This window comes from Nothobranchius furzeri, chromosome 2 (assembly GCF_043380555.1).
Source record: "Nothobranchius furzeri strain GRZ-AD chromosome 2, NfurGRZ-RIMD1, whole genome shotgun sequence".
In the NCBI taxonomy this organism is placed as follows: Eukaryota; Metazoa; Chordata; class Actinopteri; order Cyprinodontiformes; family Nothobranchiidae; genus Nothobranchius; species Nothobranchius furzeri.
The window spans coordinates 4,049,502-4,074,601 of NC_091742.1; the positions used below are offsets into that span (position 1 = coordinate 4,049,502).

The 25,100-nt window shown below is 42.9% G+C and overlaps 1 protein-coding gene across 13 annotated transcripts in view; it reads right to left on the reverse strand.

The window, feature by feature from the left end:
• The window catches only part of utrn (utrophin), a 208,672-nt gene that overhangs the window by 39,861 nt on the left and 143,711 nt on the right, over window positions 1-25,100 (reverse strand). For all 13 annotated transcript variants that reach the window (XM_015947254.3, XM_015947253.3, XM_015947261.3 and 10 more), the window contains 7 exons: window positions 19,331-19,409; window positions 18,510-18,570; window positions 9,593-9,654; window positions 6,102-6,176; window positions 4,287-4,488; window positions 3,709-3,794; window positions 2,308-2,465 (listed from right to left, as the gene is read on the reverse strand). In XM_015947254.3, the coding sequence (XP_015802740.3) occupies window positions 2,308-2,465; window positions 3,709-3,794; window positions 4,287-4,488; window positions 6,102-6,176; window positions 9,593-9,654; window positions 18,510-18,570; window positions 19,331-19,409 (723 nt within the window). The remainder of the gene's footprint in view (window positions 1-2,307; window positions 2,466-3,708; window positions 3,795-4,286; window positions 4,489-6,101; window positions 6,177-9,592; window positions 9,655-18,509; window positions 18,571-19,330; window positions 19,410-25,100) is intronic.

The window sequence follows — 25,100 nt, forward strand, 5'->3', positions numbered from 1 at the left end:
GTTAGTTTACTTAGTTTATTGTTCTTACATGGCTGCATATTCAGATTCCTTCACTTATGGTAAAGCATCAAGTTTCTTTTGTATTATTTAAGAAACTTTTTCAGAGTACCTGAAATTCTAACTCTTTAGGTCAATCATAAAAGTTAATTGATTTTACACAATAGATATGAACAATAGAAATGTGCATTTAAAATATGTGAGGAGAGCTTTAATCCTTTTATTAGGAAGTTAGATTACTTTGATTGAATTCTTCAAACGAACCGCATTCCAGATCACGTTTTCTTTTTTCCACTGACCTTTGCCTGTCTCTCCTCCCATCTACATAAGCTCCATCTTCACCTGTCCCTTTCCTCTTTCGCATCGTATAGCACTTACAGATTAATTACAGCCTTGCTGGATAGATGGATGGATGGATGAGAGTGACAGAAGGACAAAGGAAGCTGTTACATTTATGACAGAGTTCATAAAAAACAAATGAAGTGGGGGTCTGAAATGGTGTATCAGACAAGGAGGGTTCTGTGTGTTTTACTGGGTTCTACCTGCCAAATATGGTTGGATGATTGAATGATTAATGAATGGCTGAACCACTGCTGACATAAAGATTCATGACCAAGTCTGTGAGCTATTTGTTTGTGTTTATGTGCATGCGGTTTGACTCCAAGTCTGTGTGCTTATGAAAATAACATCAGCCAGAGTTTAAATCAGCCCTACTCTGCTATTTTTGGAGGTGCAGTGAAGGAAATCAGTTAAATTTATGGATTCTGGCTCGCGTAAACGGAGCGGCAAATCATGAGCCGAAGGATGAAACTGTGAGAAAATTACAGCAATGAACTGGTGGGGGTGGTGGTGGTGGGGGGACGGGGGGGGGGGGGGGGGGGGGTGACGGACATCATTAAATGTTGGTAACATCCAGAAATAAACCCGAGCAGAGTCGTTCGCTGGCTGCAGTAAAACAATAGAGGACAGCCAGAACAGGTAAAGGCCATTCATGGTTGGTCAGCGAAGCTCAAGTATTAAAGACCATTTTACTGGATTGAGAGAGACAGCCGTGGTTTAGTGAGCTGGATGAAACTGAACTAATTTATGACTTCAGCTTTTACAAGATGTTGTGAATCATGAAGCACCTGAGAGGATTACGACACAAGACCAGAAAACAGAAAGACTTGTGTAAAGTTATTCTGATGGGACTACAACATACAAAATCAACTTTTTGAAGTTTTTGTCCACATTATTTTGTTCTATCGTCTTTAAAAACACCCAAAGCAGTTTTTGGCTTCACGCTTGAATCCCAGATCTGCTACTGATTCGCCTAGCTATTGCAAATGGCTGAATGGAGTATGTAAGCATCACTCTGTGCCTCCTCTCCCCATCAAGGAAGTGCCGAACCTGCACGCTCCTCCCTTGGACTGTAAACACTAACACCCATTCTCTCAGAGTTGTTACTGGGGGATTTAATCTATGAGGTTGTGAAGAAGTTATTTCTTTCTTTTCTAGTCTGCACATTTATTTATGACTACATTGAGAAAATGCATTTTTGGCTGCATCGTCTCGAGCTCAGTCTGTGATCACCATGCTTGATAACCCTCCACCAGTACCAGAGTGGTTTTTCTGACAGATTACATCTTCAAACCAGTGCCATGCCAATGTCAGAATGGTGATTAAAACCAAAATGCTAACCGCTAGCTGGATGGTTACAATGTTGAGTAAAGCAATAATAAAGCTGTGCCCGATGTGGTGAAAACATTGTGTTTAAAAGTGGGATGTCTTTTATTTTCACATGGCTGCTTTCTGTGTCTTCTTCTCCATTGCCCATGATGCTTTGTTGCAGATCTAGGATTATGTCATGAAATGGGTGGAACTCACATGGGTGAAGGCGGGATTTCATGGAATCCAAGCATCTTATTTGTGGGTTTAAAAAATATCTCAAGAGAATACCAAATATTTATGAATAAATAAGTCCTCCATAGTGCCAATGGTAATATTTTGTCTTATACGGGCCTAACCTTGTGATTTTACAGGTGAATAAGATTATATAAAAGATATATATATAGATATTTATAACATAAAAAATGACTAATGTCTTTCTGGGAATTTCCTAAATCATCACTGATTTATTGTGTTTAGCATATGGCTGCTAGGAGTGAGTGTTATCGCAAACAAGGGAATCTCTGAAACCATATTTGAAAACATGCAGAACAAAATGGCCGCCTCTGCTTCCCTTTACCCCAGGTCCTTTATAAATGATCAACATTTCTAAATTATTTTTTCTTTAAGGAGAATAATCTACAACGGTAAATGTGAACCTACGTGTTGAAAGCAGCTGCGGACGCTGGGCTCAATGTTGGACCCCCCGAACGCCGCCACCTCTCCCAGCTGCCTCGGGACCTGGATGGCTTCGTGGAGCAGCAGGCCGAGCTGTCGCTGGTCACACGTGTCGCCTGCTGATGCCACCTGGCTGAAGAGACCTGTGGACAAGTGAAGCCAAGCGAGAATGAAGAGTGAGGAATTAGGGAAGAGTGATTGGTAGAGAAAAACAAGCATGTGGGTGAAGTTGATGGGGAAAGACAAGTATAAGTAGATATAGAGAGGGAAAGAGTGACTGTGTAGCTGCAGGTAGGAGGAAACAAGTCGTCGTCTGTGCGTGTGACAATGAGCTGGAAGGGAGGACATAAAAAGCACCAGAGGAGCAGATTCATATTTAATCTTTACGTCCAAGATCATCAGCAATCTTTCCTTCCTGGCCTCTAGCTCTCCTGTACGTCTTACGGAGACTGACAGAGCTGTACTGGATGATTTCTGCCCAGTGACAACATGTTAGATGTTGACAGTTTTTCCTGATAAGGTAAAAAAAAAAACATCACAAAGCCTCTGCACTAACTGAGCAAAGAGGGCAGCGAGGGTAATCCTGTAACAGAGTGACGGGTCTTTCTGCTCCCGTGCTTGCAGCCGTCTTTGATCGCCACATGACGCCTGGCTCTGATGCTAGCTTCTGTGTGCACACGCGGCCACACTCGCAATTACGTGCACTTGTGACCTCGATTAATCAGCACCCTCAATTTCAGCTGAACACTTTCTTCTGCACAATTAAATATGACATTTGCAACCGTGTGTCAAACCGCAGCGCGCGTGCGCCGTTAGGTGTGCAGTGGGGGAGCGTATGCATGGGACTGACAGTAAATGAAACTCTAACAAAGTAAAGGAGGAAGAATGCAATCAAGCGTGCTTGATACCCTTCTCAAGCTAATAGAAACTGCCAGTGAAACGAATAGGCTCGGGGACGGGGTTCAAGCCATGGCAGGAGAAGGGGAAGCAAGAGTAAGTAAGATGGGACAACAGACAAAGTGGAACTGTTAGACAGATGAACAAGAGTGCGATCAGTGACAGCGAAGGCAGACAGACGGAGGAAGATAAAGCAGCAGAGACAAAGAGCAGGAAGCCAGACTGACACGTCCTCTCCCAGTGGAACCAGCTCTCTCGCTCTCTAATCCTCAAAAATAAATCAGAAAGCAGAATGAAATAAAGAACAGGGCAAACGTAGGAGGTCTCTCATCCAATTAGACGTACCATTCTCTGAGTTTGATTAATACTACAAGGATTACAGCTGTGGCGGAGAAGCGTGGGCTGGACCACTTGCTGCAGACTAAAGTACATTAGGGAGGGGGGCATGAGTACAAACAGTAAATACATCACCTACTCATTTTCACTCACATTTGTATTTGTCTTCTAAGTGTCCTTTGGAGAGCGAGAGCAAGCCGATCTTCATGGACAAGACGCGGATTTTCCCACTGCGACCACTGCAGAAAGAACAAACGTGGCAAACGCTTCATCGTAGTTGTACTTCCAGCAGGCCTATGTGTATCCACTATATTTATGTTTGTTCTACCAATTTCAGATTTGGAGCTGTGTGGAAGAGCAGCGACAGAAAATCGTTGTGTGCTTGGAGAGGAAAAGGGCATTCATCTGTGTGCGCATGTGTGTATGCGCTGCTGGTATTCCTTTATGTTTGTGTGTCTAATTGCATTTCCTCAGTAATCTGAGCGCACACACACACGCACACATACACACACACACACACACACACACACACACACACACACACACACACACACACACACGGTTACATAAAGAACATGTTTGTTACCACTTGCTCGGTGTCTGAGTGTTGGATTTTCCAACCAAACACACCTACATCGTCGCTACGTTCTGCATATGGAAAATCTGCGACGGATTAAAAAATCACAAACACGAAGGCTGATCTGTAATCTCGTCGAAGACGGCTCACGCACGTGTCGTAAACGTTGAGTAGCCAGTTGAGACACATGTCGACACAGAGAGGGACGTTGACCAGGTCTTTGTGCTCCTGCTCCAGGCCGTCGTAGATGGACGTCAGGCAGTTGATGACATCGGGAACGGAGAGCAGGTGGTTGTTGTTGGTGAGCTTGTGCTGCTCGAAGGTGCTCTGGGCAACGCTGAGATCCAGCAGGTCCACTGCAGACAGAGACGGGAACAAAGACGCCAAGAAACTTCACAAACTTAAAAAGAGATTTAAATATTTTATTGAAAAATGATTATAGTGAAATATTCATGTTAGAAATATATGAAGGTAAAGACTAATGAGGAAATTAATCCAGCAGAATGAGAGGAGTGAAGTTTCTTTTAATTTAATTTGGTCGCTACATCTTCAAAGACGACCGTTATTCTTTAATCAATATCTCATTAATATCTCTGTCATGTCCTGTTAAGTGGCTCTCTCTCCAACGAATATATCTTAGGAGACAAGCGGTCCAAAAATCGAACAGACTGGTCACAAAACTCTATAGCTTCAAAATCAAGATAAAAAAGATTTGACATATTTTCTCTGTTTTTCCCGCATAACAAGTCAGATGTACATAATTCTATGCTTCTCCTCATCACGACCTCTTAGGTGAAATCTGCAGGAATTAGCTCCTGATAAGGAAGACAGAGACAGCTTTTTATACTAATTTGTGGAAAAGCTTTCCTCTCCTCCCCCCCACTCCAGAGACCGCACTAATTACTGGAGTAATTCACACAAAGCAGTTGCAGCACGGCAGCTGTGCTATCAGGATGGCATAAACTTTACTTCTCTCCAGCTTTGTGGTCATGTGGAGCTGAAAAAGTTGTGGCACATTAGTCAGACGCCACACTAATTCCTGCTCCTTCAGGCTCCTGACACAGGCTTAACCCAATTAACCATTTGACAGCATCCTTATGATACACACGTGTAAACATACATATTCATGAATCTAGGCTACAAACTAATAACTACTGAACCCTCTGCCATGCAGGCGCTTTTCTTCTAATCTAATGAATGAAATTGAATTGCAACAGCGCTCCCACATCAAATCACTCAGCCTGACGCATTCTCTTCAAACACACACACACACACACACACACACACACACACACACACACACACACGCACGCACGCACGCACGCACGCACACACACACACACACACACACACACACACACACACACACACACACACACACGATTAGAGAAACAATCCCAGATAGTAAACTAAAATGTCTGAATCATTGCAACTCATTAAAAAGCAACAAACAGTGGAGTCACTCGGCTGCATGCTGCTTTGCAAAAAAAGGCACAAGGAATTGTAGTTTTTTTCTCACAAACTTCTAACAGCAGGATGCAAATGAGCAGCGGCTGCTCAGTGTTCTGTTGTGATAACAACATCCACATCTGGATAATAGGCATCATTCGTCACCATTATTACGCCGCGCTGACTCAAAGTAGCAGCAGCCGCGCCGGCTGAACCTCACGAGGAAGCAGCGCGCACCTGCAGTGTGTGGGCTTCTGTGTGTGTTTGGAAAGGTGTGTACGTGTGTGTATGTGGAGGGGTGTGTGTGTGTGTGTGTGTGTGGTGGTGGTGGGGGCGTTGGGGGGGGGGGGGGGGGGCTGGAAACGGGAGAGGCTGTGAATAATAGCCGCCTTTATCAAAACTTAAAATGGGAGCTCACCGCGAGAAAAAAAACTTTATATCATGCCAATGTGCACCAAATTATGCTATATTAAGTAAGATCCACGCAAGTAACAGGTTTGTGTGTGTGTGTGTTACTTACAGCACAGAGCCTTTTGTAGTCTGCGGATCTTCATGGCCGTTCTGTATGCCGAGAATCTCACGTTATTCAAGTCCGCTACAGGCAGGGCAAGAGACGAGGGGATGAAAGGTGAATGCTACAGAAATCACCCGCAGGGCATCACAAGCAGGATCTTTGTTTTCACTCAAATCTGACTTCTGTTTTTTCTTTCCTTTTTTTTTTGTCTTAGGACTAAAAACCTGAAATGTGTAATTAGGCTGGTGAGCTTTGTCTTCGGAGGAAGGATGTAGCTATTTGTTGAGCTGCTGGCCTCCAGCAATTGTTCCCACAGTTTCTGAGGTTGTGTCCAATCAGGTTGCTCACTAAAGAACAGTCCCACTGTCCCTCCCTCGAGGAAAGGTGACCATTGAGCAGGATTGATGGTTTATCCCTTGGGTCCATGTGGCAGGGGTGAGGAGTGAGCACCACCTCACCCAGCATCAACCCTGCTCAATGGTTAACTTTCCTCGCGGGGTCACCCATGAAGACAGTGGGAGGCTTATGATGGTAAAGAAGTTTTACTTTTAAATTTGATGAACCTTAAAAACAGACACAGGCTTGCTGGCTTTAGGCTTGCAGAAGCTTCTTAAGGCTGTTTGTGATGTGGATATTTTCAACTAAACAACTCCTCTGATATTTTATGCTATTGTGCGAGATTCACATCCCAAAAAAAGTCCAGCTTTTATCTTTTCCTAGCAGTTCATACAGTTTAGTCATTGTGGCGTCTTGTTAGGAAAGCAGACTTCCTGACATGTCAATTCTCACCTATACAGAAACTCCTTTTAAAGTTTATTTTTACTTTAACAGAAAACATCAGTTTGTCCTGAAGCTGCTTTCCACACTCATCTCAAATTCAATTCAGTTCAGATACTTTATTAATCCCGGAGGGAAATTAGAGTTTCAGTGCACACGATTCTGAGATCAGACATACATACAGAGGCATAGACACATGACAAGAATTGGTGACTGTGGTCATTCGCAACCCGAATCTGTGGGGAATTCTCTATCAAAGCTTCCTGTGAAAGAGCTGAGAGGTGGATCATCACTCCTGCGTTGCATAAACTGAAGGTTCTGCACGGCCAAAACACAGTTTGAATCAGAAATGTCTATTTAAGTAGCCATCTTTGCTTTGTCAGTTCTTAAGCGTTTGAGGAGGTTTGTGAATTTATCTCTGCCTGCTTTTTAAGTTCTGGCTCATGACAGCATTTGTTCTAGATTAGAGCTCTGCACAGCTTTGCAGACGCACCGTGAGCATCTTGTACTTCCAAACATGCAGGATAACAGTGACTCTAATATGTGAATCCTGATCATTTTTATTATACTTGTTTAGTTTTTAATGTCTTCTTCTGTAAAAGATCTAATGATCGCTCCACCCTAGCATCTGTGAGTTTTTTCTCAAAAACTAGGTTGACAAAGACAAAAGTCAATGATCTTTCTGGAACATTTTAGAGAGAGGACAGGAAAATAAGTCTTATGTTGCTTATTTCTCCTCTCCCCCTCCTCATCCCAAGGCTCTTTGTCCTGTCTGTGCACGGCACTTTCTGCATTTTGTCTGGAAACTGGAAATGATTAAAAATGGATCTCGTCAGCTGGTCTCTCAACGCGATTGACAAAATTTTTTTCAACAGTGAGAATGGGAGAAGGGGCTCCCAGGTGCACCTCTGGGACAGAGCCAGCTGGGTATATCATGGACTCCTGGAAACAGTGGAACCTGATCTGCCTCTCTCAACTCTCTGTAGAGGATTCTGAAGATGTTTGGATATTCGTGGTTTTGGTGTCGGGATTCCTGCTGTTTGGCCTGAGCGGTTACCTGGCTTACCGGAAAACTAACGAGCTTTTGAGGAATATTGGCTAAATCCCGGAGCTCAGGGATCGAATGCATCGTGCTGTAAACGCACAAACTCATATAATTGTCGAGATGAGTCGAAAGCTTGGAACTTTGGCTGAGATTCAGGCTCTGGCACAGAAGGTGGATTCGATCAAGGACAGAGTTGTGGACAGATCAGCACAGATTGGGATTGATTAATTACGCCATTATTGGATCTAGAGGGGTTGAAGACCAACAGAACTCTAAGGCAGAGAGGAAATTATCTCTGTCTGTCCCCAAAACAATACTTATCTGATCTGGTGCCCTTGGAGCCTGTGAGGCTGAAGTAAAAACTCCCCCCTCAGAAAAAATGTGGAATGCTGTTGTCGCTATGGTAACTCTTCTCCCCATCCCAGCCTGGGCGGGACTGTGACCGGTGAAGGCCGTGGAACCGCATCTAGGAGTCATTATCTCCCTCCCCTGTCCAAACGGAGGTGATGAGCGCTGTTCCATGCGGCTGCAGGCACTAAAGTGAGGAGAGTCCCAACGCTACCTCCCCACCTAGTGGACACTTATGTTGTGTGATGTCTGAAGTCTGTGTGCATTTCTGTCTGAGGTGTTTTTTTGCATAGCAAAGCTATCCTCTCTGTGGAGGGTAAAGCTTGGTTTATGGTTGACACATTTACTTTCCGCTTGGTGATGCGGCTCGCGGATGGAACGCACTTCACAACTCGCAGCGTTTATGGTTCATGCAGCTTGTCTCTGCGGTGAGCCAATATTCTCCCAAACTGAAGAGGCAGCATGGAGCCCTAAGGCATGCATCCAACACTACACCATAGTAGAAGTAGAAATTACTGTTGTTTACAACATGGCATTCCAGCATTTTAAACAGCGTCGTCTTTTCCGACAGTGCGAGCTATTTCTCTCCAAGAATTATTAACAACATGTTGATCCCGGTGATCTTTGAGAGCTGAATCATACAAATGTCTGTATTTACGAACCTCTGCCATACTAGTTCTTGCCGGTCTGCCATGTTTTTCCACGTCCGACCGTCTGCGTGGTTAGAAAATTTCCTAGGTGCACGGTGCGGAAATTTTGGGCCGTGCGGAGGCGCGGTGGAGGGGCGTGGTTGTTAAAATGACGCAATTTCGCCGTGCGGAGCCGTGCGAACCTCGCGGACAAGCATAAACCAACCATAACTCTGAAGTACCTTTTTTCCCCTCCCCCTGACTCAATCCTCATATAAACCCTCTTGATCTATTACAGTGGCGCGACTCAGGGTTGCGAATGACCACAGTCACCAATTCTTGTCATGTGTCTATGAATGTATGTCTGATCTCAGAATTGTGTGTACTGAAACTCTAATTTCCCTCTGGAATAAATAAAGTATTTTTGAATTGAATGTGGGACTTTAGAGAGTCGTGACCTTCTGCATTATTTCAATCCTGCTGATTTTGAAAGATAACTTTGATTAAAACCAATTTACTAAGAGCGTAACTGTCAGACAGTCTTCTACTGAAGCCGATAAATCACAACCAAATCAATCACACCGGGTGAGATTTGTGTTTCCTGTTAGTAAAAACCAAATTTCCACGAGTTTCTGAAAAAATATTTTTGAGATGAGACAAAAATCAGAAATCAACCATCCTGATGGCGTGTTTGGTACCTAGTGATTGGTAGAGCTCTGTCATCTTTGGATGATCCCAGCAGGTTGTCTGCGTCTGATGACTGAAAAATACAACAATTAAAAACAAATGATTAGACCAAAGAATACAAAACACACACATACACACACACACCATTTAATAAAGCGGTGGATGGTTTTATTAGCGACTCTTGCTAGAGTTTCTGATTCATGGCCCGAGGCGACAAACTCCACCAAAAATCCAATACAAAAATCATAAAGTAGAGAGCAAAAACAACAAGCGCACATTCCCATCCTGCGAATCCCTCTCATCACCACAGGGAGTCTTTTCACACGCCACGGTAAATAAAAACATGGAGACCAAGTTTCAAGTCCCTATTCGCACCTGGCTCCTATGCAGAGGTTTTCACACAAACACCGAAACACAAACCAAACACGTTGAAAAAACCAACAAAATAAATAAAATAAGCTGCATGTCAAATCTGATCAAACACAGCCTTCACAAGCACAGGACAACAAAAAAGCCCAGACTCTTCCTCAAGCTGCAGGTGAAATACAGGTGTGTGTGTGTGTGTGTGTGTGTGTGTGTAGATTTCAAGACGGCACCTGGATGTCAGAAGAGAAGCTTTCTGGAAGGTGTTTTTTTTTAAATAAATGTATCGGTTCCCCTGTGGATTCTGCAGCGGCTCACTCTCTGCTGACAGTCAGCGGGAAGTGAAGTGGAGCTGCAGCCGTGGGTGGCATACACTCTGCTCGTACACAGATGTTCATCACTATTCAGCAGCTGCACCGGCTGATAACCTTTTTCACAACTGGGGAGGCATTGCTAACGTTCGGACCACCTCTCACCACCGAACTCGCCTGAATCATCAATGGGGTTTAATAATTGCGGTGCAGGGGATTTGTTGCTGTTTGCTTCATGCAAACGTAATAAGTAACGAGGGGAAATGGGAGCTAGGAGAACCACAAATGACCTAAAGTTATCTCCATAAAACATTTCTATCTCTAAAACATAAGTAGCTCACATTCACATGTGAACAAAAAGATTTACAGGTAAAAATAAAAGAGAAACATTTTCCACAAAGATAAATATTAGACTATTTCAACAGTTCATAAAAACATAACGAGATCAACCTTTCCTCTAAATGTTTTCCTTGGTTGTCTTGGGGGGGTTATGTAATGACACAAATAATGTGAAGCTGAAACACGTAAGATAAGAGAAAACATCAAGAAGCACAAAAACAAGAAATATTAGGAGCAAACTGCATTTTCAGGGGTTCAGCCAGACGACTGAAAACCTTTTATACAGAAATGAACCTTCAGTGAACCCAAGGACAGAACCGGGTCTTTCGGATATAAGAATGCTTTCCCATTAATAAAGCTTCTATTTACTGTGACTTTCACACATAAACCCTGAGACGGAGGTCTGGAGGCTCCGACTCATCTGGTCTGAGATAATTTACTAAAGCTGGACTCATTCATGAAATAATGTCACTGAAAAATCCTTTAAGTAAAAAGTAGGATAGGAGTTCCTTAAAAAGCTGCTGGAGAAAGCAGCCGATTCTTGGGTCCAACCCTCTTTTTTCAGCCTTATGCACCCTAAGCCACGCCTTCAGAAATCAGGAACCCGCACTGCTTGTTCCTGAGGGTTTAGTCTTGCATTTTTGACCTGTTGTATAGACCTTTACTGCCGCTTAAGTCACTTAAGCGTCCAGGAGAGAGCAGGGGCCTCATTTATCAAGCTTGCTTACGCACAAAATGGGGTCAGAAAACTGCGTAAGCAACTTTCCACACAAACTTTAGAAAACTTAGCAAAAAAATGTGCTCAACATTAAGTTGACTAAGGACCTGAAATACACACATGTTGGACATGGAGAGCACCTGCAGTACTGCAGCTGAGAAGGATAATATTATGAAATCCTGCAGCATTGTCACTTGTACTGCTTTGTTTTCACACAGAACAAGACCCTCCCACATGCACACACATGCACACTCACACACATGCGCGCATGCACACACATACACACACACATACACACACACACACACGCACGCACGCACACACACACAGCCTGAAGCACAGAATACGGAATGCAGAATATCAGCAAGGGGACAGATCGAGACAGAACGTCATGCGTCTGTGACAGTGTGTGTGTGTGTCCTGTCACTGTGACCCGATTGATCATGCGCCCTGGCTACTTGGACAGGGGAGATCTCCATTTGGGTGACTGGTTAGCGCGCGTGACTTTCACCTGGAAGTCAGGGGATCGATTCCCAATTGGACCATTTTTTTATATCTGCCACAGATCTCTCTGAAGAATTCAACATTGACGGCTTCAGCAACGCTGTGCCACTCCGTGGATTTTCTCCTATTTGTTTCGCAAAAGCACTTTATTTCATTTCTCCACCTCACCCACAGGTACCTCAATTTCTGCTTCTGTGAAATTGCGCTTCCTTGATCTACGGTCGCCATGTCATTGGCGGAGCGCTGCAACAAGCCGGCTTATGTATATGCATGAGGTCCACAAGGCACTTTGCATTGAATATTTATGGCAGTAAGTGGGCGTGGTGAGGGTGGGATGTGACTAAAATGCAGCTGAGAAACATTCTCGTTAGTCTCCGATTTATGAAGCGGAGATTGCGTGCAGCTGTGCGTACTCCATGTTTGATAGATCACAAACCTACTTGGCATAAGTACATTTTTTTGCTGAGCTTAAGTACGGTTTTAGTAAGGACTCTACGCAATGCTTGATAAATGAGACCCCAAAGCACGTCTTGGTCTTGAGTAGTAGAAGGTAACCATTAGCATTAACAACTCCAACACCTGGCAGAACTCCTCCAAGCTTGTGTTATTTGTAGAGAAAAAACATCAACACTGCAGAGCAAACTGAGTCAGTGGTAGAGTGACGTTGTTCTTAGCCAATCAGAGGCGAGATTTCCAAATATCAGGAATAAGACTTCAAATCATCGGTCTTACTTCTACTTACTGAAACAGGAGAGCAAGAGCTTTTTTCTTCACAGAGCTCGAGTCACATGGCAAATATTTATATTGGACACACAATTCAAAATGGTTGGATGAGATTTATCCAGTATTGTACATTTTAGAGGTAATAAAAATTATTTATTTATTTTTGGAAAAAAAGTATTTTTTTTTGGTTGCCATCAGTATGTGAAGGGCATTTCAAACAATATGGTAAAACTGCTTCAGGAAGGTCATCCAGTGCACCTTAAATAGACTGATGCTTCGTTTAAACTGCACAGACTTGATGCGATTAGAGAACATTTTGAATAAATATTGAGGCAGGATTCAGGTCTACTTGCCAGTCTAGAAAGAAGCTCTTTTATCATTAAAAGTGGTTCGGTACAATCATCTTCAGTCTAACCACTGCACCAGATGGCCCAGTACACAGAAGCATTGAGAAGGTTGTTCTTGGAAAGTTTCTAAACACACACACACACACACAAGCACAAAAAGGCTCCCCACGAGAGACCTATCAGCAGCTCACTCTTCTGTCAGTGAATCGTACACTCCATCTCTCAGAAAACTGTTGCTACAAGTACACTAGCCTCTGTAAGGGCTGCTATCGTAGATTGCAGTCATACATAAAATAGGAAACGGATGGATTTCACACTGCTCCTTGGTTGAATACAGTTCTCACCAAAATCCAGATGTCTGTAAAGGCTAGACGTCCTGATACGACATGACTGGGGTGATATTTTTCACTCATTCATTTGTGAATCATAGCTGGCTCAACATCTTAACAACACTCTTATAAACAGAATTTCTCTTTAGTGTCATAAAATCACATAGTTGGTATTTTTGTCTTCTAAACTAAAAATAAATGGAACCCAAATGATGTTCCAGTCTGTTTGTTTTTTCTTAGCTAACTCTTGAGTGGGCACGTAACTCTGGAAGCAGCCTGCCTGAATTTAAACACACCAGAGTCTGTTTGAAGTGAACCTGACAGCTCCACTGGATGAGAACATCTGTGATCACAGGCTGTTGTTAACTTGAAAGTGATAAACCTGTCCTTTAAAGTGCTGCTCATCTCTGTGGCTTTTATCTCCAATCCCAGACTAAAGCCAAGCAGCAGCCGCAAACGCTTCGCAGCTGTCAATCCTTCCTTTTATTTCTCTAAATCCTATATTCTTTATGTCTGTCAGTGGCTTTAATGTCTGCATGAAAATGTTATTTTTATGTCGATTTCTTAAAAATAAAACGATCAGCTGCCGTGAAGCTGTTGGGTGTTAAGATCGGTAAATATTGTTTCTGACTTTTAGAGATGCCGTTGAATAAGGTCAAGACATTATCCTGAGTTTTTGGGGAACGTAAACACTTACTGATATTTGGGACATGAAGTTTGCTGCTAAACTTCAAAGTACCCCAGCTGAGGGGAGCTAGGGTCCAAAGAGTAGGGGGTCCAGGAGGAAAGGTCTTATGGGCCAGATGTGGCCCGCTGGCCACCACTGAGGTCCACTGCACTAGATGTACAATTGGCACGTAATGTCATAAACCAATTTACCCGCTAGCTCCCTTCCCAGCGGCAGCGTGTCAAACACAAAACGGCAGCAAATGTGCTCCATGCAGCAGGTCCTGCAAGGTCACAAAATAATTGAAAGACCACGCACGATTTTGGCAGTTCATGTGAAAACAAGCAAGGAGAAAGAGGCAGCGTGTGTCCAAAAAGGTCTGTAGTTAATTTTCTGTTCCGTTTACCTCAGCTGGAGGTTTCACAGGTAACGTTTTATAACGCGTTTGTGTTTGACTTTCCGCCTGACCTGATCTGAACTACTGAGCTTGATGCGATCTGGAAGCGTAGCACGTAGAAAATTAGAGTTTAAACACACCTATCCACTGTGACAGAAGCCAATTGCTGCGTACTACGCTTCGCTGACGTTACGTGAAGCTTACGCGTCTAGTGGAAAGGCCTGGTAACCAATCATCAATGTGACACATTAATGTAGCCTGGCAAGCCAGACTAAATAAATGTATAATTTAGTCTGGCCATGCTCCATTGACGGCTCTTGGTTGTGGGGCGGGTTCTACCGTTGTCTTTCAAATGATCTCCGCATTCCACTGGACAATGAATGTGACATACTCTTGTTTCACAGTGTTGCATCATCCCACCCACCAGGCATATAGAGTGCCCTGATTGGCCCACAAAGCGGATAATCTCTGTGATTTGTTCACTAAGCAGATAGAGCACTATGATTGGCCCACCATTATGGACCAATCACAGCTCTTTATGTGTTTGAAACCCCTCTAGAGAGCTGTGATTGGCTAGCCAGAGTCCTGGTAGGAGCTGCGGAGGTTCCAATGGAGCATGCCTAGACCAAACATTGCAAAGCAAGAATTTGGTCTAGTTCACTAGGCTAACATTAATGTGGATCGTAGAAGGATAAAATGATTCCCCTTACATTACAACATAAACACAAATACACCTCCTCTATACACCTATACTTCTTCTAGGAGCAGAGAAAGAAAATCATCGTGTTTCTTGACAGAAACATCCACATTCTCTGCATGGCCAAAGTTCAAAACACTAATTTAAACACAGACAGCAGCCGACTGACGAAACATTTCCTTGGCTGGTGGGAGTTTGTCATTGTCACGCGCTCAGAAGCCAGCATGAATAATCATGAGTGGGAAGATGACTGAGTCTAAGCATGTCTGGAAACACCATGGAAAGGAAAATGGTGAAATATAGGAGAGAGAAAGAGGAAGACTTCAGGAAGGTTTTTTTCTCCTCCTACTGACAGCAGCTTGGTAGGCTTATCACGAAGAGTCGGCGACAGGTGAAATATACCTGCTTTCACCACCTGATGCCTCTCTCTGGCTGGCATCGCTTTCCCCCTGACTCTTTTGTTATTATTCTTTGGAAACGTGTTCCTTCTTTATTACAGCCTTTAAATGACACCGCAGACGATTTCAGACTTAAAACTTCTCAAACTAAACATTCAGAGAGACACATTGTCCACGTTATGTGAAATGGGGCTGAGCTTGGCGTAGTCGGCGTGAGGTATTATTCACCCGGCGCTCATGAATCCATTTGATTTCATCTTGTCATCTGAACTCCTCCATACAGGGGGCCGAAAAAGGCCTAATTTTAATCAGGGGGCCATTGTCACCTGGAAGAGAGCAGCACAGCACGAAAAAAGGATGGAAGAGAAGACGAGGAGTTCAGGGGAATGAATGTGTCAGGAATCCCAAGAACGCGGCAGAGCCGAAAGCGAGCCGTGAAGATGGATTCAGAATTCTGTTCAGGCGGGAAAATAAGTGGATTTTTATGAGAGGGGGGCAGGCTGGTGTATACTGTAGATTTGCATGTAAAGGAGGAGGAAAACACACTGCAGGGTATTTAAATGTTTTAAGAAAGCCCCAAACAGAGGCGTACATCAGCTGTAAGAAAACAGCTTTATCATCTTTCTGTTTTCAAGATTTACACAGACATCTCTGAAAATCGTCCACATGGAGGGACCTGCAGAGCATATGGCGAAGGCTCACAGAGGGTTATGGAGTCGAAGCTTCATTCCAGTTGGACTTCGTCTGCATCTTCACGCTTATGCAGCCAAGCGTGAGCGTATGCATCACAACAGCAGAGTTTTGTGTGGATTGTTTTGTCCAAAACAGCACATGTTGTGTTTGTGTGCAGAGAGAGCTGTAGGTTCACTGGCTGGGCACATCTGTGATCAGAGGCTGTGGTTTTGCTCTAAAAGGAAGAAGCCTGTTCTGTGAGTTACCGGCTGGCTGGCTGGCTTTAATCTCTGATTGCCTCCAAAGCTGAGCTGCAGGCACAAACACAAGAAGTTCTAGGATAACTTTTAGGGCTAAAATCTATGATTTTGTGAGTGGAAAGATAAAATCTACATTTTTCTGCAAAGATAATAAACCCTAGCGATGTGGCAATATTCACTAACTGTTCTATACTTTTGTCTGATCTGCTTGAGGTTTACATTTCAGATCATTACTCAGAGCGCAGGAACAGGAAGATTGTGTGTAAAACCCCTTTAAAGTAGTGGTTTACTTGTTCAATTAATACATTTGCAGTGGTCTCTAGTAGGAATGAATGCCTTGTAAGTCATTCTCGCGGAGGGCTAAACTTTGCTCACATCACAGCTGAGCCTCAGACGGCAGGTTTTGGAATCTTATTTCCTGATATTTAGACATCTTGCCTCGGATTGGATAACAGCAACACGACTCTACCACTGACTTGCAATGTTGATGTTTTATCTCCACAAATAACACAAGCATGGAGGAGTTCTGCTGCGTGGTGCCGTTGCTAATGCTAATGGTTAGCATGAACTAGCCGAGACATACGCTGCCAATTCTCGAACAATAAAAACAACAACAGCCTTCCTCGTCGTGAGTCAAGATGGGTGAGTCCATGAATGCTAGCTCACAGTGTGATGTAGATCTGTGAGGATTTTCAAATCCCAGAGTTTCTCTGTAATTTTCTATCAGAAGCTAATGCAGGAGATAGGTGTAGGAGACTATTTTCATGTTCAGCCTACATGAAAAACTCAGAGTGACTGATTATTATCATAAAAACATTAAAATAATGTTTTTTTCTGTCAACCACACCTTTAAAACAATCCCAACTATGCACCCAAATCCCATTTTCCCAGGTTGGGGTTCAAACGTACTTACAAATTCAACAAAAAACATAATTAAGTCAACTTTTGGGTTACTGTCACTAAAATTTTGATGAGTGAAGCTTTTATTGTGGGCTGTAACATGGAAAAAGTTGAGCAGCAACAACAGTTTAACAGAAAGAAGTGAGAAGAAAAAGACTCAGATTCCTCCTACTGCCAGCTAAACAAATCTATATAAATGAGAGCAGGCTAGGTAGCAGCTGACATTTTTGAAAAGCTGCAACTTCTGTGTAAACAAAAACCTGATTTTGACCTGATTTAGGAGAAACTGAAAAGATTCTAGCTGCAGTTAGCAGACTTGCGTAAGCTTTCCTGGGATTTAAGCAGGCGGCATAAGGTCATAAGGTGCAGGAATCCCACTTTGTTTTTCTTTTGCCAGAGCTACCTGTCGTCAGACTAAAGGTAACACGTTACAGCTGAAAAAGGAGAAGCAACACACATCAGCAGCTTTACTTTACGACTTCAGACCTCTAAGTTGTAGGTCAAACTGTGACTAATTGGGAGTTTCAAAAGTGTTCCAAAACATTTGAAAGAGTTCTCAATTTCCTCATATAACTCAATGGCTCTCATGTCTATTTTGAACATGATGAAAAGATTTATCTCAAAAATGTCGGTAGGTGTGTCTGCAATGTTTCTCAGTAGCTTTTAATTTTGTCCAAAAATGAAAGAATGTGGGACAATTTGGGGAGCTGTGAGCAAAACCAATTATTTCGTATGAATGTTGCAAAACTGTCTTATGGAGCGTTTCAGTGTGAAGCCAATCAGTGCCTTTAAATAGCATTTTACTGGTTTTAGTAGAAACACAACAACCCAGAGCTGAAAGAAACCTCCAGGCTGAAAAGGTTTCAGTTCAGATAGCTGAAACGGATACGGGTGTTTATGCTGAGGAATGTGCACGAACCATGAACTGAGTATTAATTTATGTATAAAATTAAATCGGCTAAAAAGTGACACCTGCAGGTGAAAAATCAACACAACAATGGGGATCTAACAGCAGAAGCAGAGATTTCATTTACACAATAACAACTCCAGATGGAAAACGTCGTAGAACCAAAGAAAACTAAAACAAATACTCCACTTCACATAATTCTCTGTTTTCTCATCTTTCGCTGCACCAAAAGTCAGGCCCTGATGCTCTAATAATGTTTATAACAATGTTTAAAACCATAGACATGAATGTCTAAAACAAGAAATGGAGTGTTAAAAAGACGTTTTTACAGAAAACATTAACACATGTCCACCCTTGTGTAACAGACATAAACACACACAATTCCTTGTTACTTACTTGATGTAATAAGGAACCTTATTCTGAGAAACTGCTCGTTGCCACGGGAGCTGTACAGATGCTGCAGACAGAAAAAAATCAACTCAAAAACTCTTGAATTGAATCAACATCTTTAAAAGCATGACTGTTCGAAGCTCCACATGAAATAAGTTCAGCATTTAAAATTTCCACAATAACATACAAAGTTTTTCCTAAATCTGCTGCAGAGCTGGAAAAAAGTGGGCATATTTCACAGCAATAGGCAGTAAAAATGTCCCCACACGTGACACAACTCCGATGGAGAGATGAAGAGTGATAGAGAGAGAGATGCGAGACGGATGGGGTGAGATAAGAATGCAGCATTTTAGTGATCCCTGAGGGAATGCTAAGCTACTGGTGTAATGGGAGTGGATGTGTGATGGAGGAGATAGCGACACAGAGATATGAGGAGATTACTGTCTGGTCTGAGCTTGCTTAGGGAGTTTGAGAGTGTCTTTGACGCCGACCACACACGCAACTTTTTGTCTTCTTGTCCGAGGAGGAGCAGGAAGTACGCTGATGGCTGGATGATGATTAAAAAGTCAGGAACAGATTTTTTCATGCTTGTATTTGCCTCCAACTCTTCCTTCTCTGCTAATGACGAAGCAAGAGGAGCTGACTGGCCAGTAAATTTACTATTTTAAATGCCTCTTCAGACTAATGTGTGTGTGTGTGAGTAGTCACTGAATTTTTCGTGTCTGTGAAACAGGAAAGGAAAGGGAGGGTGTGAAACTGTGAAACTCGGTGGAATCAATCCAAGGGTCGCCCCTTTTCCTGCTCACATGAGAGGTAACTATACTCACTGGAGAGGAAATGTTGGGAGGAGGGGCCGAAGTCTCTGTGCGCTTCCCGCAGGAGTTTGAGTCTTTCCTCAACTGCTACCTGTAACACACACACACACGCACACACACGCACGCACGCACACACACGCACACACACGCACACACACACACACACACACACACACACACACACACACACGGAGGAAAGTGAGATGGGAGGATGTGAGCACATTGGCTGGACTTCATGTCATGGTTGGAATGAATTCAATCTCAGAGCAATTAAGAAGGAATTGGGTTTTCCATATTACTCCAGAACGTTCCTCCATTGGAAGTAAGTGTCTATTCTATGTTACAGTAAATTTAAGAATGCATTACTTTCTTTTATAAACAGAAAAACATAAAGTTTCATATTTTCCCAAGTACTCTTGTCTCTGCTGCTCACTAATTTGCTCTGATCTGCTTCGCTGACTTTCACAATCCTGATTTTGCCTCCGACTGAGCAGCTCTTCTTCCTCAAGTGAGCTGACGAGAGTTTTGACCTCTCTGACTGAGTAATGAATGAAACAACATGAAATCTTCCTCACACGTCTACACAATGTTGACCAATCTACAAGAAACCCAAGCCTCTGGTCTGTGTTTGGCTGACCTCAGCGAGAAAGGAGATGTGATCAGGCATCAATCATCGTACGACTGAGCATCTGTGCCAACCGTGTGGATTTACCGGGACAAATCGACAACCGCAAAGTCAGCGGCATACAGCAACACTTGTCAGGTTTGACAAATATGCCTTGTCCAGCTGCGAAACTGCTTTCTGTACGCATCACAAACGGTATCTGTTATTATGAGACAACATGGCAGGCATGGCTGGAGGGAAACTGCATGCTGCAAACTCAACCCCACAGAATTTTCACACAGCAGTGGTCTGAGTCTTGCTGCTCATCGAAGCCTATGGTGATCACTGTACTCAGATAATTAGCTGTGTTTCCACTGAGGAGTTCCAGGACATTTCTGGAGGCGGGGACAGTGACAGGGACAATGCCTTTGTGCATCTTAGGAATTTGCTAAGATGTCAGCATATCGCGATCATTTGGGCAGTGAGTGACGTCACTGATGAGCGCCAAAAGGAGCCCACACAGCTAAAGCCTTTAATAATGAAAGTATGTCATATATATGCCGATCAGGGGGCATGTTAAGAGAGCAGCTGGTTGATGTAAAAAGTGGCATTTAATGACCATAAGAAAGCCGTTTCTCACAGAGCTCTAGGAGAACGCAAAGCAGGATCATTTATAAGGTTGTTTTGAGATTTCTGTTGTATTTTTGGACTCGGAAGTTTAGAAATGGCTATTTTAAAGAATTATTGGTGCTTAGTTTCTTTCCCTTCCATTTGTACATTTTCACCAGTAACTTCTCCAATTTTTCAAATGCTGGTTGTTTGGCAAAGTCTGCCGATGTCATTTCCAACTGAGTAACAATCAATCAGCATGAGCTAACCACAAGACCCATTCAGCAAATCTACCAGGCTATTTCTAAGTACATACCCCAGTTGAAATAGTCCCTGAAATGGCCTAAAAAAAGGGTCTTTTCAGATGCGCATCCCGTCAAAGTTCAGTAAAATTACCCAGGAGTCCCGATAGTGGAAACAGGCCTATATTAATGTTTTCCTTTATCTTATACAGTACAGACCAGAAGTTTGAACACACCTGTGTTGTCTTTATTTTCATGACCATTTCATTGGTAGATTCTCACTGAAGGCATCAAAACTATGAATGAACACATGTGGAGTTATGTACTTAAACAAAAAAAGGTGAAATGACTGAATACTGTTTTATATTTATTTTCTTCAAAAAAAAAAGCCACCCTTTGCTCCGATTGCTGCTTTGCACACTCTTGGTATTCTCTTGATGAGTTTCAAGAGGTAGTCACCTGAAATGGTTTCCCAACAGGTTCCCAGAAGTGTTTAGCATTTGTTGGCCCCTTTGTAAATGGTCATGGTCATGAAAATAAAGAAAACACATTGAAGGAGAAGGTGTGTCCAAACTTTAGGCCTGTACTGTAAATCTATTTTTATACATCTTGCAACAGGAGTCCCCCAGGGTTCTGTACTAGGACTTCTTCTCTTTGCCATATATACCACCTCACTGGGTGAGATCATTCGATCACATGGCTTCTCCTACCACTGCTATGCCAACAACACCCAGCTCTTCCAGTCATTCCCGTCGTTTGACCTCCCAGTCTCTGCACGAATTTCGGACTGTCTTTCCGACATATCAAGATGGATGAAATCCCACCATCTCCAACTCAACTTCTCTTAAAAGGAATTACTTGTCATCCCAGCAAAACCATCCATACGGCACAATATCTCAATCCAAAATGATTCCCTGCCTCTGGCTCCTTCAAAGGCAGTTTGAAACTTTGGTGTTGTGATTGATGACCAGCTGACCTCTAAAGATCACATTGCCTCTGGTGCTCGTTCATGCCCCTTCACGCTGTATAACATACGAAAGATCAGACCATACCCAACACAATATGCCACCCAGCTCCTCGCGCAATCTACTGTCATCTCCCGCCTCGATTACTGCAATGCCCTTCTAACTGGTCTTCCAGCCTGTACTGTGAGACCTCTTCAAATGATCCAGAATGTAGCGTCGCATCTGGTCTTCAAAAGGCCTAAAAGAGCACACGTCATCCCTCTGTTCATTGATCTCCACTGGCTACCGCTAGCTGCCAACACTTGCATACAAAGTCCGAGATGGTACAGCTCCCATCTACCTGAATCCTCTTGCAAAGGCTTACATCATGGCCCGGCCACTCCGGTCATCAAGGTATGGTCGGCTAGCAGTGCCTACACCACGTTCAGAACAATTCAGACTCTTTTCACGTGTCGTTCCACAAATGTGGAATGACCTACCAAGCACTACCAGAGCAAGGGCTTCCTTGTCGATTTTCAAGAAACTCTTGAAGACCCTGTTCTTCCGAGAGCATCTTCTAAACTAGTACCCTCCCTGCACCCGTCTCCCACTCTACTGCTCACTCCTTGTTCGCTTTCCTCTTTCATTTATTAAAATGATTCATTATTCTGTCTTGCTGCCACCTAGGATTGACTGAATAGCGTTTGTTGTTAGCCTCAAGGGCAACCTGCCGGCTTGATTATCACCTGTCGCTTTGGACAAAACCGTCTACTAAATACATAAACATAAACATAAATACATTGAAATGAGAACTTTTCCAACATTTTCAAGTTGACTTTTCATGATTTCACCTTAGTGTGGTGATAACGTAAACATAAAAGTTTGTGTTATTTTTAGCTCTAGATTAAAACTCCAGGTCCTCCATTCATTACGCACTCACGCATTTAGCAAGATAACACCACTGGTGTGAGAGGTTCACTGCTCAATAATATCAGAGGAGAAACAGCCAGCTGCTACCACTTCAACTTTAGGACAAACTACCAGAGTCCCAAAAAGAAAAACACCATTTGAAGTCACGGACAAGATGTTTGGACATAGAACAGCGACTGGTGTTTAGCACTATCTTGTTTCCTCCGGCCTCACGAGTCTCTAGTTCCGGCAGAAGTGTCTCAGGGAAGATACCAGAGGAGAGGGGTGAGTGTTCCATGACCATGTTTGCATTGAAAACCTTGCAGATTCACCATAAGAGCTTTAAAATATTGTTTTTCTCATGAAATTTTAAATCAGCTCCAATCAGTAACCAGTTACATACAACAAAGAGCATCCTAAAAAACAAAGTCATGTTTGTTTTTATTATTATTATAACACTTAAACCATAAAAGTGGCATCTTTTTGTTTGACAGAGATGCAACAATCATGTTTTAATGAAGACCTACAGGTTAGAAATGGAAAGCGTGGGAGTTTTAAAGCTCTAAGTAAAACACAATCAGAGTCATAGCCCTAAATTCATTAACTTCAGTCGACCCCCCCACTAAATCATCTCCAGTATAAAAGGAATACAGCAAATATAACAACTCTGAAAGCACAATTAGATTATAGTGGGCGTGATGCACATGCATGCAGGTGACAAGCAGCATCCAGCGTCATGGGAAGCAGACAAGATGTTTCAGATTGAAAGCAGAAAATATTTAGAGGTAAGCAGGTGCATTTATATCTGAAATATTATTCAAAATGGGCAAAATATCTATTTCAGAATAGAAACGGTTTGGAGCAGTTTATATGAAGCTCCATGCTTGGTCAATCATTCACCGCAGAACTCCTTTGAACGCTGTGCATCGACATCCTGGATAGCACACCTGTACTCTGCTGTACGCGCCTGTTTGCTTGCTTTATTGCATGTTTTTTCCTGCTTTTACCTGGCAGCACAGTATTGGTTGTCCATGACACATAGGATTGCGCATCCCTGCAGCTACTTTAAGGGCGATGACAGCAAGATCACAGACGTCCACACACAGCATCCAGTAATGGCCACAGAAAGGCCAGGGTCAGCCACTAATGCTTTTCATGTCCACCACACCACAGCAAGACAGATGGTGACTGTCTGCATATGAAACTAAATCATCAAACTGCACAGTCAGACCAGGCTTATTAGAGGAGCTGCTGCCTTCCTGTAGGCTGAAACAAAAGAGAATGAACAAAAACGAGCAGCGCTCCTACTCTGCCTCGGTGTCTGAGTTATGATCACTCTAATGGCAAAAAAGGGCCATTAATGGCCGTCTGTTGTGCTCATGGGACACATCAGAGAACCACAATTTAGCCCAGCCCGACAGATTTCCCCTGCGGCATTGTCACACTTAAAAAAGTAATGACTTTTTTTTTTATAAATGTCTGTTTTCCTCAGAATAGAACTGTAAATTATTTTGATGCACTCTTCTGGCAACGTGCGCAGCTATTTTACCTGAAATAAGATTGTCATGGGGGAATCTGTCTTTCATTTAATATGACGTCACTGAAGCTGCTATTAGTCTTCCTTCAAGCAGACACAACAGGAATGGCACTCTGGACAAAAAGCCAGTTTAAAGAGAAAAAAAAACTAAAAAAACAAGTCAGGTCCGATTATTTGTGGCTATTTCGGCTTTGCGGATCATCTGATTTACACATACTGCAAGTTGATAATTGTTGTCTAAAATAACCTCTAAAATCTGTGAACTACTCACAGAAACACAAACTTGTGGGATTTCAGCTCCTAATTCACAACAAACCACCTTTCATCTTAGGTGTGTTCTTGCTGTGTCTTTGTAAAACCACCTTTCATTTTCTTCTCCTGTGATGATGAGTAAAGAGATGGATTTCCCTTCAGAGTAAGACACGTTCCACCCTGAGAAACGCTCAGCGGGTTCCACGCCGGATCAGACCAAGACCATCAGGCTTGTAGGGAAGAGACGAGTATGAATTCAGTGTGCGGTGAGAGCAGCGACAAAGTGTTGCTTTAAACACAGAGTTGTGTTTGAGTGAAACAGAGCTGGAGGGACAACGCTGACTAAATAGTACAGACAGCATATTGACAGAAAAGGAGGAAAAATATCCAGAAGACAGAAAAAAGTGGACAAGATGCTTAAAGAAAATGTTTATAATGAGCAATTATATAGAAAATGCTGCAGATATTGACTATTTGAATGTGTAAGAGCGTAGATTTGAAGTTTCCCCAAAGTTAAACCCATTTTTCTGTATTTTATCTGTTTTCGCCTATTCGGCTAAGCAGTTGCAGGAGAAGTGAGAAGTGAGAGGTAGTTGGGTCATTTATGTTTGATTAGAAAGAAAAAATAAAAATAAAAAGAGCTAAAGTTTAGGTTTTTAATAACATACCCAACGCTTTTCCTGTT